The sequence below is a fragment of the Onychostoma macrolepis genome, chromosome 12, assembly GCF_012432095.1.
Source record: "Onychostoma macrolepis isolate SWU-2019 chromosome 12, ASM1243209v1, whole genome shotgun sequence".
Lineage (NCBI taxonomy): Eukaryota > Metazoa > Chordata > Actinopteri > Cypriniformes > Cyprinidae > Onychostoma > Onychostoma macrolepis.
Genome location: NC_081166.1, coordinates 30,491,898 through 30,505,978, shown reverse-complemented (window position 1 = coordinate 30,505,978; position 14,081 = coordinate 30,491,898). Strand labels below are relative to the sequence as shown.

The 14,081-nt window shown below is 35.5% G+C and overlaps 1 protein-coding gene across 1 annotated transcript; it reads left to right on the top strand.

The window, feature by feature from the left end:
• The first annotated feature begins 3,833 nt into the window (after nucleotides 1-3,833).
• On the top strand, nucleotides 3,834-13,712 carry lsm12b (LSM12 homolog b). Its single transcript, XM_058792886.1, has 5 exons — nucleotides 3,834-4,022; nucleotides 6,446-6,579; nucleotides 8,164-8,273; nucleotides 8,612-8,738; nucleotides 13,030-13,712. The coding sequence occupies exons 1-5, from the start codon at nucleotides 3,896-3,898 to the stop codon at nucleotides 13,120-13,122; spliced, it is 591 nt and encodes a 196-aa protein (XP_058648869.1). The 5' UTR covers nucleotides 3,834-3,895; the 3' UTR covers nucleotides 13,123-13,712.
• Nucleotides 13,713-14,081: the final 369 nt, after the last annotated feature.

The window sequence follows — 14,081 nt, the reverse complement described above, 5'->3', positions numbered from 1 at the left end:
TTGAGTAATTTTACTTGATTACTTTACTTAAGTATTATTTTGGGGAATTTGTACTTTATTGAAGTACAATTTAAACTGACTACTTGTAATTTTACTTGATTATATTTCTGAAGAAAAAACAGTACTTTTTACTCCTTACAATTTTATTTCATCTTGAAAAGTACATTACATTTTTATTTTATCTTATGCACATTAAATATGGTAAACGGAAGCTCAAACGTGCGTGTCTGATGTGAGAAGCAATGATCATTGTTTCATGCATCAAGCACACATATTTCTACTTCAGTTATGACTTTCATCAGGTAAATGTCTGGCTTCAAAAGTTCACCATCAAATCCGAGGAAGCATATTGAGGTAGCAAAGTTGCATTTTCCCAAAAAATGTTTATTCATTATTTGTTCTGTTTTGATAGAGCCATTAGCTGTGTAATATATTAGCTGAATGCACAAGACTGAGTGCAAATAAAATCAGTGATGAGAATTTAAATACCATTCATATTTTTGTGGAAATATTTTCTTAATTAATTAAAAATCTCCAAAAGTGTTTAAGCATTGTTTGTTAAATTAATTGTAATTCATGTTTAGTGATGTTCTCACCAGGTAGTGGATAAGTTGTATTGATAATAATTATTATTATTTTTTTTTAATCATAATAATTACATGATTTGCTCATTAATTAATCTAATTAGTAACAAATAATTATTTATCAATATTTGCTGAGAAAAACCTCTAAAAGCCCCAGATAAATAATTAAAAGATTAACAACACACAAAAAAGTGGCCTTTCAAAACGTTAATGTTGTATGTTTTAATTCTATGACTCTCCTCATTAATTCAACACATAGTATTCTGTGTGGAATATGTTTCTAGCCTCTGCATCACATCTTGCTCTTCAAAGGGATAGTTCACCCAAAAATGAAAATTCTCTCATTATTTACTGACCCTCATGTCATCCCAGATGAACTCAAGCAAAGATTTTTAGTCCAGATAATGCAAACAGAACCACTTCAGAACCCACACAAAGTGAACACAACGGTCAAATTTAAAATATTAGTATTTGTATCCTTCTTACATAAGCCTATCATTTCACTTAAGAAGACACGTTACTGCGTTACTGTCATATTCACTTTGTGTAGTTTTTGAAGTGTCATTTTTGGATGTCCCATACACGTGATTTTTTTTCCCTAAAACTCTTAGTTTGTGTTCATCTGATAAATGAAAGTCACATGGGACGGCATGAGGGTGGAAAGGATGGAGTTTCCTTTTAATCCCTTTTTTTCCCAGTGTTCCGCTGTGCTGCATTTTAATTGTTGTTGTTGCACTAGATATACGTGTTTGACCTGTACCATTGCATTTTGTTTCGTTTTCTCCCTTTAACCAAACTTCTGAATGTCTGTCAGAAAAGAAAGTACTTCTACTTTTTTAATACTTGAGTACAATTTAAAGTTGTACTTTTTTACTTTTACTCAAGTATGTTTTTGGCCAGATACTTGTACTTTTAATTTAGTAAAATTTTCACTGAGTATTTGTACTTTCACTTGAGTAAAATTTTTGAGTACTTTTTACACCTCTGCCTGTCTGTCAGGAAGCTGGTGATCCACTGACAGACGGAGGTGTGCACAGAGAGCTGTGTGAGTTTGTCTGAGAGAAGGTCAGAAAGCCAAGCTGAAGTCCACAAATAAGATCCTTGCGTAATTCCCAGGTTTGTCAAGATGTAATGCAGTCCCATATTGACAGCGTCATCCAGAGAGACCTGTTTGCTCTGTAGGCAAACTGAAGAGGATCCAGCAAGGGTCCAGTGATGTCCTTCAGGTAGGCCAGGACCAGTCTCTCAAATGACTTCATGACCACAGACGTGAGAGCGACAGGTCTGTAGTCGTTAAGGCCAATGATTTTGGGCTTTGTGGGGATGGGAATAATGGTGGAGTGTTTGAAGCAGCAGGGAACTTCGCACAGCTCCAGAGATCTGTTGAAGATCTGTGTGAAGATGGGGGCCAGTTGGTCTGCACAGACTTTTAGACAGGCAGGTGAAATACCGTCTGGTCCTGAAGCTTTCCTAGATTTCTGTTCTCTGAAGATCTAGTTCACATTCTCTACACATACTTTAAGCGCAGGTAAAGGGTGGGGAGGGGTTGCAGGGGGTAGGTGAATGTGTGAAGTGCAGATCAGAGCGGGTGCTGGGTGTCAGTCTGGCCTTTTCAAATCGGCAGTAAAACACATTCAGATCGTCAGCTAGTTGTTGATTCTCCACAGACTGTGGGGGTGGTGTCTTGTATTGGTGATGTTCCTCAGATCAGTCCATACTGACGCCGGATCGTTGGCTGAAAGCTCACTTCTCAGCTTTTCAGAGTAGTTTTTTTAGCCACTCTGATCTCCTTTGTTAGTCTGTTCCTGGCCTGGTTATACAAGATTTTATCCCCACTTCTGTAAGCATCCTCTTTGGCATGATGAAGCTGTTTGAGTTTCCCAGTAAACCACGGTTTATCATTATTGAATGATAAGAATGTCCTGGTGGGGATGCACATATCCTCACAGAAACTGATATATGAAGTTACAGTCTCTGTGAGCTCGTCCAGATCGATGGCAGCAGCTTCAAAAACAGTCCAATCAGTGCGGTCGAAACAGGCTTGTAAAATCCGCTCTGTTTCATTAGTCCATCTTTTAACAGTTCTTAATACAGGTTTAGCAGATTTCAGTTTCTGCCTGTAGGTCGGTATGAGATGAACCAAACAGTGATCAGAGAGTCCTAAAGCTGCTCGTGGGACGGAGTGATTTGCATCCTTTATTGCTGTGTAACAGTGATCTAATATATTACTGTCCCTGGTGGGACATGTAACGTGCTGTCTGTATTTTGGCAGTTCATAGGAGAGATTTGCTTTGTTAAAATCTCCAAGAATGATTAAAAGAGAGTCCGGGTACTGTTGCTCGGTTTCAGATATTTGTTCAGCCAGTTGTTGCATCGCTGGTGCTGCAATAATAAATTGGGCCAGTAGTGGATGCATTCATACCATATGTAATAATGTACTGATGTAAACAAATCATTTGAAGATACTACATTTTATTATTATTATTATTATGTTTTTTATATTTATTGCCCTTCTCTTTCTCATTTTGAATGGACTTTAAAATGGACATGACAAATTATTAATAAATAAATAAATAAATAAATAATTTATTTATTTTAATATATATATATGTGTGTGTGTGTGTATGACAAATTATTAATTAATTTATTTATTTGAAAATAAATAAACATTTATTTAGAATCCTACGATTTAGAATCCTGTATTTTACTTTTCAAAGTATCCAAAGTTTTCTGAAAAACAAAATTATTTTTAATTGAATTAATCTTTTCAATTATTTTTGAATAAGTACATTTTAATTACTTAGAATAAATAAATAAATAAATATTATTAAGATGTGCTTTGAAACCCTTTTAATCATGAAAATACAAAATAAGAAACTTATGAAAACGATTTTTAAAAAGCTTAACAATTAAAAAATCCAAAAGTAACTGGCCAAATATGAACTTTTTGTTGTTGTTGTTGTTGTGGTTTTGTTATGTAGACCTATTTGTTTATTCTGTATTTATACTGTTTACTATATTATATTATTTATATACTGTATATATGTATATATATATATATATATATATATATATACACACACACACACACACACACACACACACACACACACATATATATATATATATATATATATATATATATATATATATATACATTATCTAAACTGATAAATAATACTCAGAACATTTTGTTCTAGGTTTGACTGCTGAGCCTCTTTCCTGTCAGCTGACGTGCGTCTACGTCACGGCGTTCACGCTGTTGCGTGCGTCTACGTAAAGCTGGCGCTCCGGTTTCCCTGGCGGAGAAGATGGCGGCTCCGGGACCGGGGGAGTATTTCAGCGTCGGGAGCCATGTCTCTTGCCTCACCTGTCTAGGCCAGCGTTTGCAGGGAGAGGTGGTGGCTTTCGATTATCCGTCCAAGATGTTGACTTTGAGTATCCTTTCTTCCTCGGACATGTGCGTTTAAACTGGCGCTCCGCGAGCGTGTTTGTGCGCTAGTGGCCTCATTCAGCGGCCGTCCTCGCTTCATTTACTCTCGGTGCTGTGTTTGGACACGATCCGCTGTGTTTGTCGCGTGGGGTTTTCTGAGCTAAACTGGTTTGATGTGGGTTGATCGTTGAAAGCGTGTCGGAGAAGTGTTGTTTGTGGTTAGCGTGTTGATTAGCATGTCTTCGCGATAGCCTGTATAAGCTAACGTCTTTAGCGCGCTAAGCTAATGTCTTTCCAGTGCGATAATGGCAGCTCTCACAGAATATAAACCATTCTTGAGTTATTTCCTCAAGTGTTACTTAGTAAGTAAGATACGTTTGTTTTTATCATAACACATGAGGTAACGTTATCTGGCTGCTGTTCTCAGATCAGTAATATCAGACGCAGTAATGCTCATATTCCTGTAGTTTTTACTCCTGTTGTACAAATACAACGAGTTTGCGATTTCTGAGATGGGAAAGGTGACCGCTCCAATTCTATTCACTATATATGTAATGTAGAAAATATATCATCAAACAGGTTTTTTGCATGAATGCTGCTATACTGCCTGTTCATTGCTGACATCTCTCGACATGCTGTTTTAAGATGGCATGCATGCAAGATTCAGGTTGTTATTTTTGGGATGCACTGTCTATATAACATGTCTTTAAGGTTTTAACCCTATATAGTATTTTTTTTATATAGCAGCATTTAAAGTTTGCATGTTTCATATGTTACATCAGGCTTTTACGGTGACATTAATCTTATCCTCAATGAGTTAAAAACAATCTGTAATTGTGCAGATGCTGATATTTGACTAAAAATGGAATGGAATTCTAATGCTTCTACTGTAAATCGATGAGATCTTTATAACAGATTGCTAGCGTAAAATGATATAAACATTTGTCACACAGTATCTCCAATTAGTCTTCGTAAGATATTTAAATGTTTGTATGATCAAAGCTCTGTAGTTCCGAAAGCTAATTACAATTGAGAGATGAGCAAATAAACGTTCCCTAGAAGCCTGATGATCATATTTGTGGTAGATTGTGTGTGATTGGTTTTTCAGCAAGTTTTGATCATGGAGGTGCTTCAGAAATCAATGTATATCAAATATAACACGATATGCTTTGAGTTAAGGATAGACTCTGGGGAATGTGTGCGAGTTCAAGTGTCTGCAAAGATGGAGTTTGATGTTGATTCGTGTTTGTAGTGATAAATGAATTAGTCAGCTTTTCACGCAAGCAGTTGACCTTCATGAGATTTCCTCTCTCTGTAAATCACACGTATTTAAGTGTGACCTTTGACGTGTTCAGCCTGTCACTTTTTCCCCCATCTTATGTTTTGTACACTTGCTCAACTAATTACTCATGTCGGTTTAATTACAGTTTCACTTTCCGTATTGACTCTTTGCTCGTTTTATGTCTGGGTCTTAAAATAACAGCTGTCTGAACTTATAGGGGGATATCACCCCAAGAATTTAAATTCTGTCATTAATTACTCCTACCTGTAAGACCTTCATTCATCTGAGGAACACAAATTAAGTTATTTTTGATGAAATCTGAGAGCTCGTCAAGTCTCCTTTATTTATATAGCGCTTTTAACAATACAGATTGTGTCGAAGCACTTAAAGGTATCAAATTGGAGGATAGAGTGTCAGTAATGTGTAATAAGATTAAACACTCAATTTTCAGTTCAAGGCATTTTAACACAATCAAGGCTCAGAAATGTAGCAAGGACATCGTTAAAATAGTCCATGTGACATCAGGAGGAAAGCTACGAGAATACTGTGTAACAATAACGACTTTATTCAACAATTCCTCTCCTCACATATGTAAACAACACATGTGACGTATGTACGCGGATACATTGTTTACGTTCAGATCAAAGCGTAAACAGCATATCCGCGTACGTGCGTTGCATGTGGTGTTTACATGTGAGGAGAGGAATTGTTGAATAAAGTCGTTATTTTTGTTTTCTTTGCGCGCACAGTATTCTTGTAGCTTTGTAAAATTACGGTTGAACTCCTGATGTCTCATGGATTATTTTAACGATGCCCTTGCTACGTTACTAAGCCTTGATCGTGTTAGGATCCTTGCTGTCTATGGAGGGTCAGAGAGCTCGCGGAATTCATCAAAAATATCTTAATTTGTGTTCCAAAGATGAACGAAGGTCTTACGGGTTTGGAACGACATGAGGGTGAGTAATTAATGACAGAATTTTCATTTTTGGGTGAACTCTCCCTTTATGTCTTTGCTGTGTAAACAGTTTTTTGCTCAGAAAAGTTTTTTCAACATCTACCTATTTGTCTCTTTTTAAGTAAAAGAACGTTAGCATGATCTTCTCTGGATGTCTTGGTTTGGTTTCTCCTTAACCCTTCTCCTCCCAGAATGTCCTTCCTCCAGCGGTAAGCCCAACCTCAGTGACGTCATCTTGGTTAACTTAGCCTATGTTTCAGACGTGGATGTTATTAATGACCGCACTGAGACTCCTCCTCCTCTAGCATCCTTGAATATTAGCAAGGTAAGATCACATTTTACACTTCACAATCAATTAAAAACATTTGTTAGCCAATCAGAATCCATCTGACTTTAAAACAGCAACCTCAAATACACAATATCATCATCCGCTGGTGTGAATGGATGCTAATATAGTTATGGTTAATGTTATTGTTGTGAATGGGCCTGTACTCAAATTTCTCTTTCTTTTATTTGGATGCAAACCAAAAGTTGAGATCATTCTTGACAATAAGTCTGGCATTAGTACAAAAACATGACATTTTCAAAACAAAGACTCAAAAAGAGAGACTGATATTATGAAACGGATCGTGCTGACCAGCACTAAGAATTTACAGGAATATTCATTTATTTTCTATAAAAAAAGAACAGTAATTATTAAAGTAAAATTCATAGTGAGCTCCGAACTCCATGTCACACTTTGTAAATCATTTATCAGTATCAGACCAAACAGATATATCTTTTGATATGGTACACATAATGATGATGTTGCACCATGTCTTGTTTTTATTTTTCTGTAAATTCTGGATAAATGAGCCACGTTCTGTGGTGCTGTGAGATAGGCGATATATAAACTCCTGTGACTGTATGTCATTTAGGGATGCACTCATATGAAAATGTTGGCCGAAATCAATAATTCTTTATACATAAAAGCCGATAACCGATATGTTGGCAGATAAATACAAATTTTTATAGAATTTTTGGGATTACAAAAAAGTCTCACCATTAAAAGCCATATCCCAAACCCTTACACATAACTCATACAGTACATCAGCCTTGATTGAACCGGTGTTTTAAAATTAATTACCAACTTTCTTTAGCCAAAAAAAAAAAAGCTGAATAAATAATAAAGTAATATATAAATAATAAAACAACGCTCTGAATCACAGGTGCAAAAAAATTCCATAAATTATTTTACAGTAATGTTCTCAATATAAGTTTATGTAGCCTTTATGACAGACTTGCCCTGCACATGTTGCACCTGACTATTTACCTTTTCGAAGTTGTTCCAATCATATTTCAGGCAATTAAAAACCATCATGATGAACAATGTGAATCTGAAGGAAATATTATGCATTATCAGCTTTAATCGGCCAAATTTTCTTATCAGTGCGATAACAAGAACAGTGAAAATGAACATTTATCGGCCGATATATCGTGCATCCCTAATGTCAATTAAATTTTTATGCCACACAAGGAAGTGAAGTTTAGTTTCAGTTGCTTGCTGCAAAGTATGTTTTTTCCATTACTAATATCATTAACAGCCACGCATCTTTATCTGCCATGGAAAACATGTTATTGCAAATTCAATAAAATCAGTTTATATGCATATACGGTCCTGCCATCAGCACTGCCTTACAGTTTATTCATTGGTAGACAGCTAATACTGCTGTTTTAAATGTTAGTATTTGTTCCACATTTATTGTATGTATGCCCCCATCATATTAATCCTGTGTTGTTTTCATACAATCATAGTGGCTTGTAAAAACACTTCTCATATCTTGTACCAGATGAACATGTGACCGTAAATAATACATTATACAGAAGGTCTGTCAGTTTTGGCTTATTTTGACACGTCTTCTTTCCACAGCTTGCCAGTCGGGCGAGGACAGAAAAGGAAGACAAGTTGTCCCAAGCCTATGCAATCAGTGCTGGGGTGTCAGTTGAGGGCCAGCAATTATTCCAGACTATACACAAAACGTAAGATTTGCCAACTTTATATACATAGTGAAAACGAATGCATTGAATACTTTTGGCTTATGATTAAAAGCATGTGAGATGAAGACTACAGTCAGATCTGTAGCCTGAAAGTTGTTTTCTTCTACATTCAACAAAGTGGTCCTCCTTCGTGGGGTTTGCCATGATGATCGAATTAAAGTACAATGTCAAGTTGTGATTTCAACCAAAAAAGTGAGAAATCAAGCCTAAACATTCAAGCATAAAATGTGTGTTTCTGTCTTCATTTGATCGTTTAGAGGGTGTTGCTCGCGGCTGGTGTGCCTGTCTTGAGTTTATTGTTTGATCTCTTTGTTTTCCAGCATCAAAGACTGTAAATGGCAGGAGAAGAACATCATTGTTATGGATGACGTCGTAATCTCACCACCATACCAGGTGGAGAACTGCAAAGGCAAAGAGGGAAGTGCTCTAAGTCATATACGCAAAATTGTGAGTATCATGCAATCTTTCATTTCGGTAATGCAGTTCATTTCAGTAGTGCTTTAATACATCTTTTCCAGTGGCATCTGTAGGTTTTAAAAGATGGACAAAATTAAAAGAAAAGGCAGCAGTCATTTTTACTTTCAGTCTCAAAATGTGAAATACATCAAATAGATGGATTCCTTACGTTAAAATCGTTCCATTTGTCAGTGCTTGAAAGACATGATTGTCAATCAAGAAACAATGCTATGATGCAGTGCCACCATTTGATCTACAGGCGCTTTTTTGTAACATCATACTCTCTCAACACTCTGTGAATTTGGCATTTCCATGCCAAAAAAAAAAATGGAATAAAATGCACTTCGTATTGTAAATTGTGATTTTTACAAGGGCTGGGTTGACCTTTTGTTTCTTGCTTTAGTTCATTTTGATGAATCAGTATTGATTCTTGAATCCCAAGATCAGTCTTTTAGTGTAAGTTGTTTTCAGTTGACGCATTAACAAAACTTGACTAAACATATTATTTATTGTTTTTTGAAAAACTAAATTATATCATTAAACAGTTGAAATGGAAGCTGCCATGTGTGCAATTGAAATGTTTGTATACAACTCAGCTTTTGAGTGTTGATTTATTATATGTAAAAATTAGGGCTGATTTAAAAAAAAATAATAATAAATTTAAAAAAAATTCTCGATTTTAATCGATTCTCATTTTTATGAAAATAGATGGAGGCATAGGCATAATCAGGCATAGATTCTTCAATCCAAAGAATAGGAATGCACCGTTATGAAAATTTTGGCCAATACCGATAATTAATAACCGATATGTTGACCGATAAATCTAAATCAAATTTTTTTAATAATTTGAGCGCCTGATTACAAAAAAAGTCTCACCTTTAAAAGCCATTAAATACTTCAACATAAATCAAACATAAACCAGCCATACAAATAAATAAAATAATGCTTAATGCAAACAAGTCACTGGATAACATTACTGAACGGTACATGTAAAAAAAATCATGTGCCATGGATAAATTAAACGGAATAGCCTCCGCACCGACAATTATTTTAATTAAACCATATTGATGAAAATAAGAAAAATAAAAGTGGTGGTTATTTTTATTCATATATCAATGATTTTGAAAAAGTATGTTAAATTAATACCACTGTTTCAAATAGCAGCGTGCAGTTTTGGCGCTGCTGAAGAGCTGAATGAACACAGGTAAACTGAAGCGCTTATTTATACAACATAAACATAATATTATAACTTGTATATGCACAAAAAGACGCAAGTGATCTTGAACTAAGTTATGCGCTAATAAGATGTGACACGCTCTTGGCTCTGCCCGCAACAACGTGCTGAAACACGACAAATTAAACCAAAGAATTCACAATGTTTTATAAGTGTTCTCATATTTTATATATATATATATATATATATAAAATATATGATAGTCCCAATCATATAGTTATTAATGTTGTGCATTGCTGTTTGAGCTGCATGCGCTGAGCTAAAAATGATCACTGAAGCGCTGTATTAACGCTCTTATTAGCTTAACCAAACAAATTCTATAGGGCTATGAGATAAATCAGATATATATGCATAAAATAAACACAATATTACAACCTACAATTGCACAAAAGTCTGCAAATGCACAAGCGCGAACTTAACTGTGCTAGTCATGAATATGTAGCTGCGTTGTGGATGCGCTCTTCCAGTAACAACTCTTAAAAACGGGCGCACAAAGATTCCATTAATTATTTAACAGTAATGTTCTCATTATAATATGACAGACTCGCCCTGTACATGTTGCACTTCACGGTATTTTCCTTTTTGAAGTGATTCCAATAATACCATGGTGAACCGTGCACATCTGAAGTGCCTCTGCAGGAAATAATGCATTATATCGGCTTTAATATATCGGGCAAATTTTCTTATCGGCCGATACCGATATGGTGGCCGATATATTGTGCGTCCCTACCAAAGAATCTATTGAAAGAGTCTGTTTTCATTTAATCCCATCAAATAAATCGCAGTGAGCTTTGTGCTTTACTTTTGATATGAGAAACAGTCTCAGATTTCAAATTCTGTCCATTGTATTACAATATTCAAACAGTAAACGTTTTAGCGCTGTTTAATGTGAGTGACAGATTGCTGTAGCACCTCAGCTCAAGAGAAGTGGCAGTGGAAAGTGCATGTGAACTGATCATTGCTTCTGCTTTAATACTAGTTACTAGTCAGCACGAAATAAACATAAATAAACATCTGAAGGTAAGTTAAAAGAGAGTACAACTTACCATATCTTGTCTCATGCAATCGCTCAAGCAGTGTTTCAACTGCACAAAGACGTCATTATAACAGCTTGTAAACAATGTCATGTAACGTCACATTTACCTCAGAAACAAACATGTTCGGTGACCATAAGCTCGTTAGTCAGCTAGGAAAATGAACTCTAGAAAGGGGCATTTTGTGAAATTATATGCACCATACAAAATATTCATTAGAATTTTTACTGTTCTTCAGTGTTTAATTGGAGTTTTTGTCAGTCACCATTTAAATGTTTATATTAAAGGGTCATCAGATGCCCATTTTCCACAAGTTGATATGATTCTTTAGGGTCCTAATGAAAAGTCTATAACATACTTTGGTTAAAATTTCTCAATGGTAGTGTAAAAACACTCTTTTACCCTGTCAAAATCAGCTCTGTTCACAGAGCTGATTTTCCTTTAAATGCTAATGAGCTTTGCTGACCCCGCCCCTCTCTTCCGTGGGGTGACGAGCCGTTCTCATGAGACTGTAAACGTCAGCTGCTATACTTGCTAACTAGCACATTATTAGGAAAGGCGATTTGTAAAGATTCATAAAAGAACCTAATACTCACTTCTGTAGATGAAGCTGGTTCATGAATGATTTGTGCGACCATAAACGCATTCCATTCATAAACATAATCCACTGCGTCTTCAGCGGCTCAGATGTCGGGAGTAACTGCTATGTTCATTATTACATCCAACAACATCACACAGACCGGCATCTGAGAATGGTATGATCTGAGAAAGGAGTGATCATCGGTATTTTAAAAAACAAACACACAAAAAAAAAACCCTGGGTGGATTTTTATCATTATAGGGTGAATGTGTGCACACACTGCCAACACTTCAGTTCAAACAACATGTAAAACTCACTTTTACATCCAATGACATCTTTAAAAGAAACAAATTGGAGTATATCCAAAATAATTGATATTGAGTTTGCAAGCTTGTGAGTGAGAATCGAATTGTGAAATTTGTCAAAACCCAGCTCTAGTAAAAATTGATATGAATTGAATTTGGAGTCTAGCTAATTTTAAGCTTTTAATATTATAGTAATTTACCAATATCTTTCACTATATAATTTTCACTGTGTCGTTTAAAGCATTAGTTTATTCCTTAAGAAAAATGGATGTATTGTTCCTGATTTCTATCCAAATTAATCAAAATACAAAATCAAATCTAAAACTAGTGAATCGATTCATTCCACTAAAGTGGTTACTTAGGTTTCACAAAGCAGTTCACGTCCACTTCATTTGTAAGACTCATGGCTCACATGGCTGCCATGATTGTTTTCCATAAAAACATATTTGTGCTGTTTTGAATTAGAAAGCATCCCAGGTGAAAAAAAAGTGCACTTCCATAGTATACTTAAAGTGCTCTATTTTCGCCTACTAAGTTTGTACTTGATATACTAAAAATGATTCTTTAGTACTATGAATGAGGCATGAATATGAACTAAAATGCACTTTTAACATACTATTTAAAAATTTATTTTGTTACCACTTGTAGTACACTTGAGTGTACTAGTGTATGAAAGATGGGTTCAAGTGTACTACAGATAGTATGTTAAAGTATATTTTAGTTCATATTCATGCCATTCCAAAATAGAACATTTGAGTACACGTAGATGATCACTAAAGAATCATTTTCAGTATATTAAGTACAAAATAAGTGCGTGAAAATAGAACACTAAGTATACTATGCACTTTTTTTCTTTTTTTTTTCACCTGGGATGCTTTCTAATTCAAAACAGCACAAATATGTTTTTAGGGAAAACAATCATGGCAGCCATGTGAGTGCATACTGACAAATGTTTTTTTTTCTTCCCACCTGGGATGTAACAGTGGCGTTTAAAAAAAAAAAAACAAACAAACAAAAAAAATTCCTTTATAGAAAGCAGTTGACATGTTTCTGCTGTGCTTGGTGCATCCTCCTCCTACAGCTGACATATTGATCACTTACTTTGACTGGCTTGTCTCTTTCCTTTCAGGTTGAGAAACATTTTAAAGATGTGGAAAGCCAGAAGTCGATGCAGCGCACACAAGCACAGCAAACACAGAAGGACTCGTCTTTATCCTCCTGAGTGGGGGGTATGGCTCATCTGGGGAGGGCACCATGGGCATCAAGGGCCTAAGATCTGGTGCAAGCCAGCGCTCTTCTCCCGCTCTGCGACGTCGTCCGAGGGCGGATGCACCAAGGGCCTAGGGTCTGGAAGATCAACAAAAGAAACAAACACACAAAAAACATTAAAAAAAAAAGCAAAAATGTTTTAAGAAAAAAACACGAGAGTGAAAAGAGTTCATTCTAAATTAGACTTTATAAAGATAATTTAAAACACCAACCATCAAACATACCATAGTTTCTTTGACTAACTTACAGTGTCTTATCCCCTCTCTGCCCCTTCTTCCTCCTGTTTCATCTGAAATAGCTTTTCATATTTTCTTCTCTTACATCCCTCCTTCGCCTTCTATTCCATTTTGTCAAAAAAAGAAAAAAACAAACCAGTCAGAAAAGCTTGTTAGCTTTTACTTTTTATGCTTTTTTTTTTTTTCTCCTTTCTTTTGGCTGTTTATGTTCTGCGATTGTCTGTCTGTTCTGTATTTTAAACGAAATGTGACTTCAGATGCCACACGTTACAAAGGACGTTTTCTAAAATAAAAGTAACAAAAATTCTGACTGTAATACTGTACTTTCAGTTGCTTTTTCACAAACTTTGAACACACTGCATGCAAAAAGGGGTTAGAAAATATTGGGTTAATTGCTGAGTTTTGCAAAAAACACACTAGTTAAACCACTAACGGGGGATTTTTTTTTTAAGAAATCAAAGGTTGTGATTCTAGGTGCCTGTGTAATTATAATAAGGTTATATACAGGTCACATATCTCAAACATCTCTAGCTACAGGCTTGGGTTAATTACACGAATAGGTTTGCAATGCATTACTTATCACTACTATGAACTACGAAGGGTTTTGACTTCCCTCGACTCTATTATGGCAGTGTCAAAAGGTCTCGGTTGTTCTTAATAATTAAGGATAAAGGTT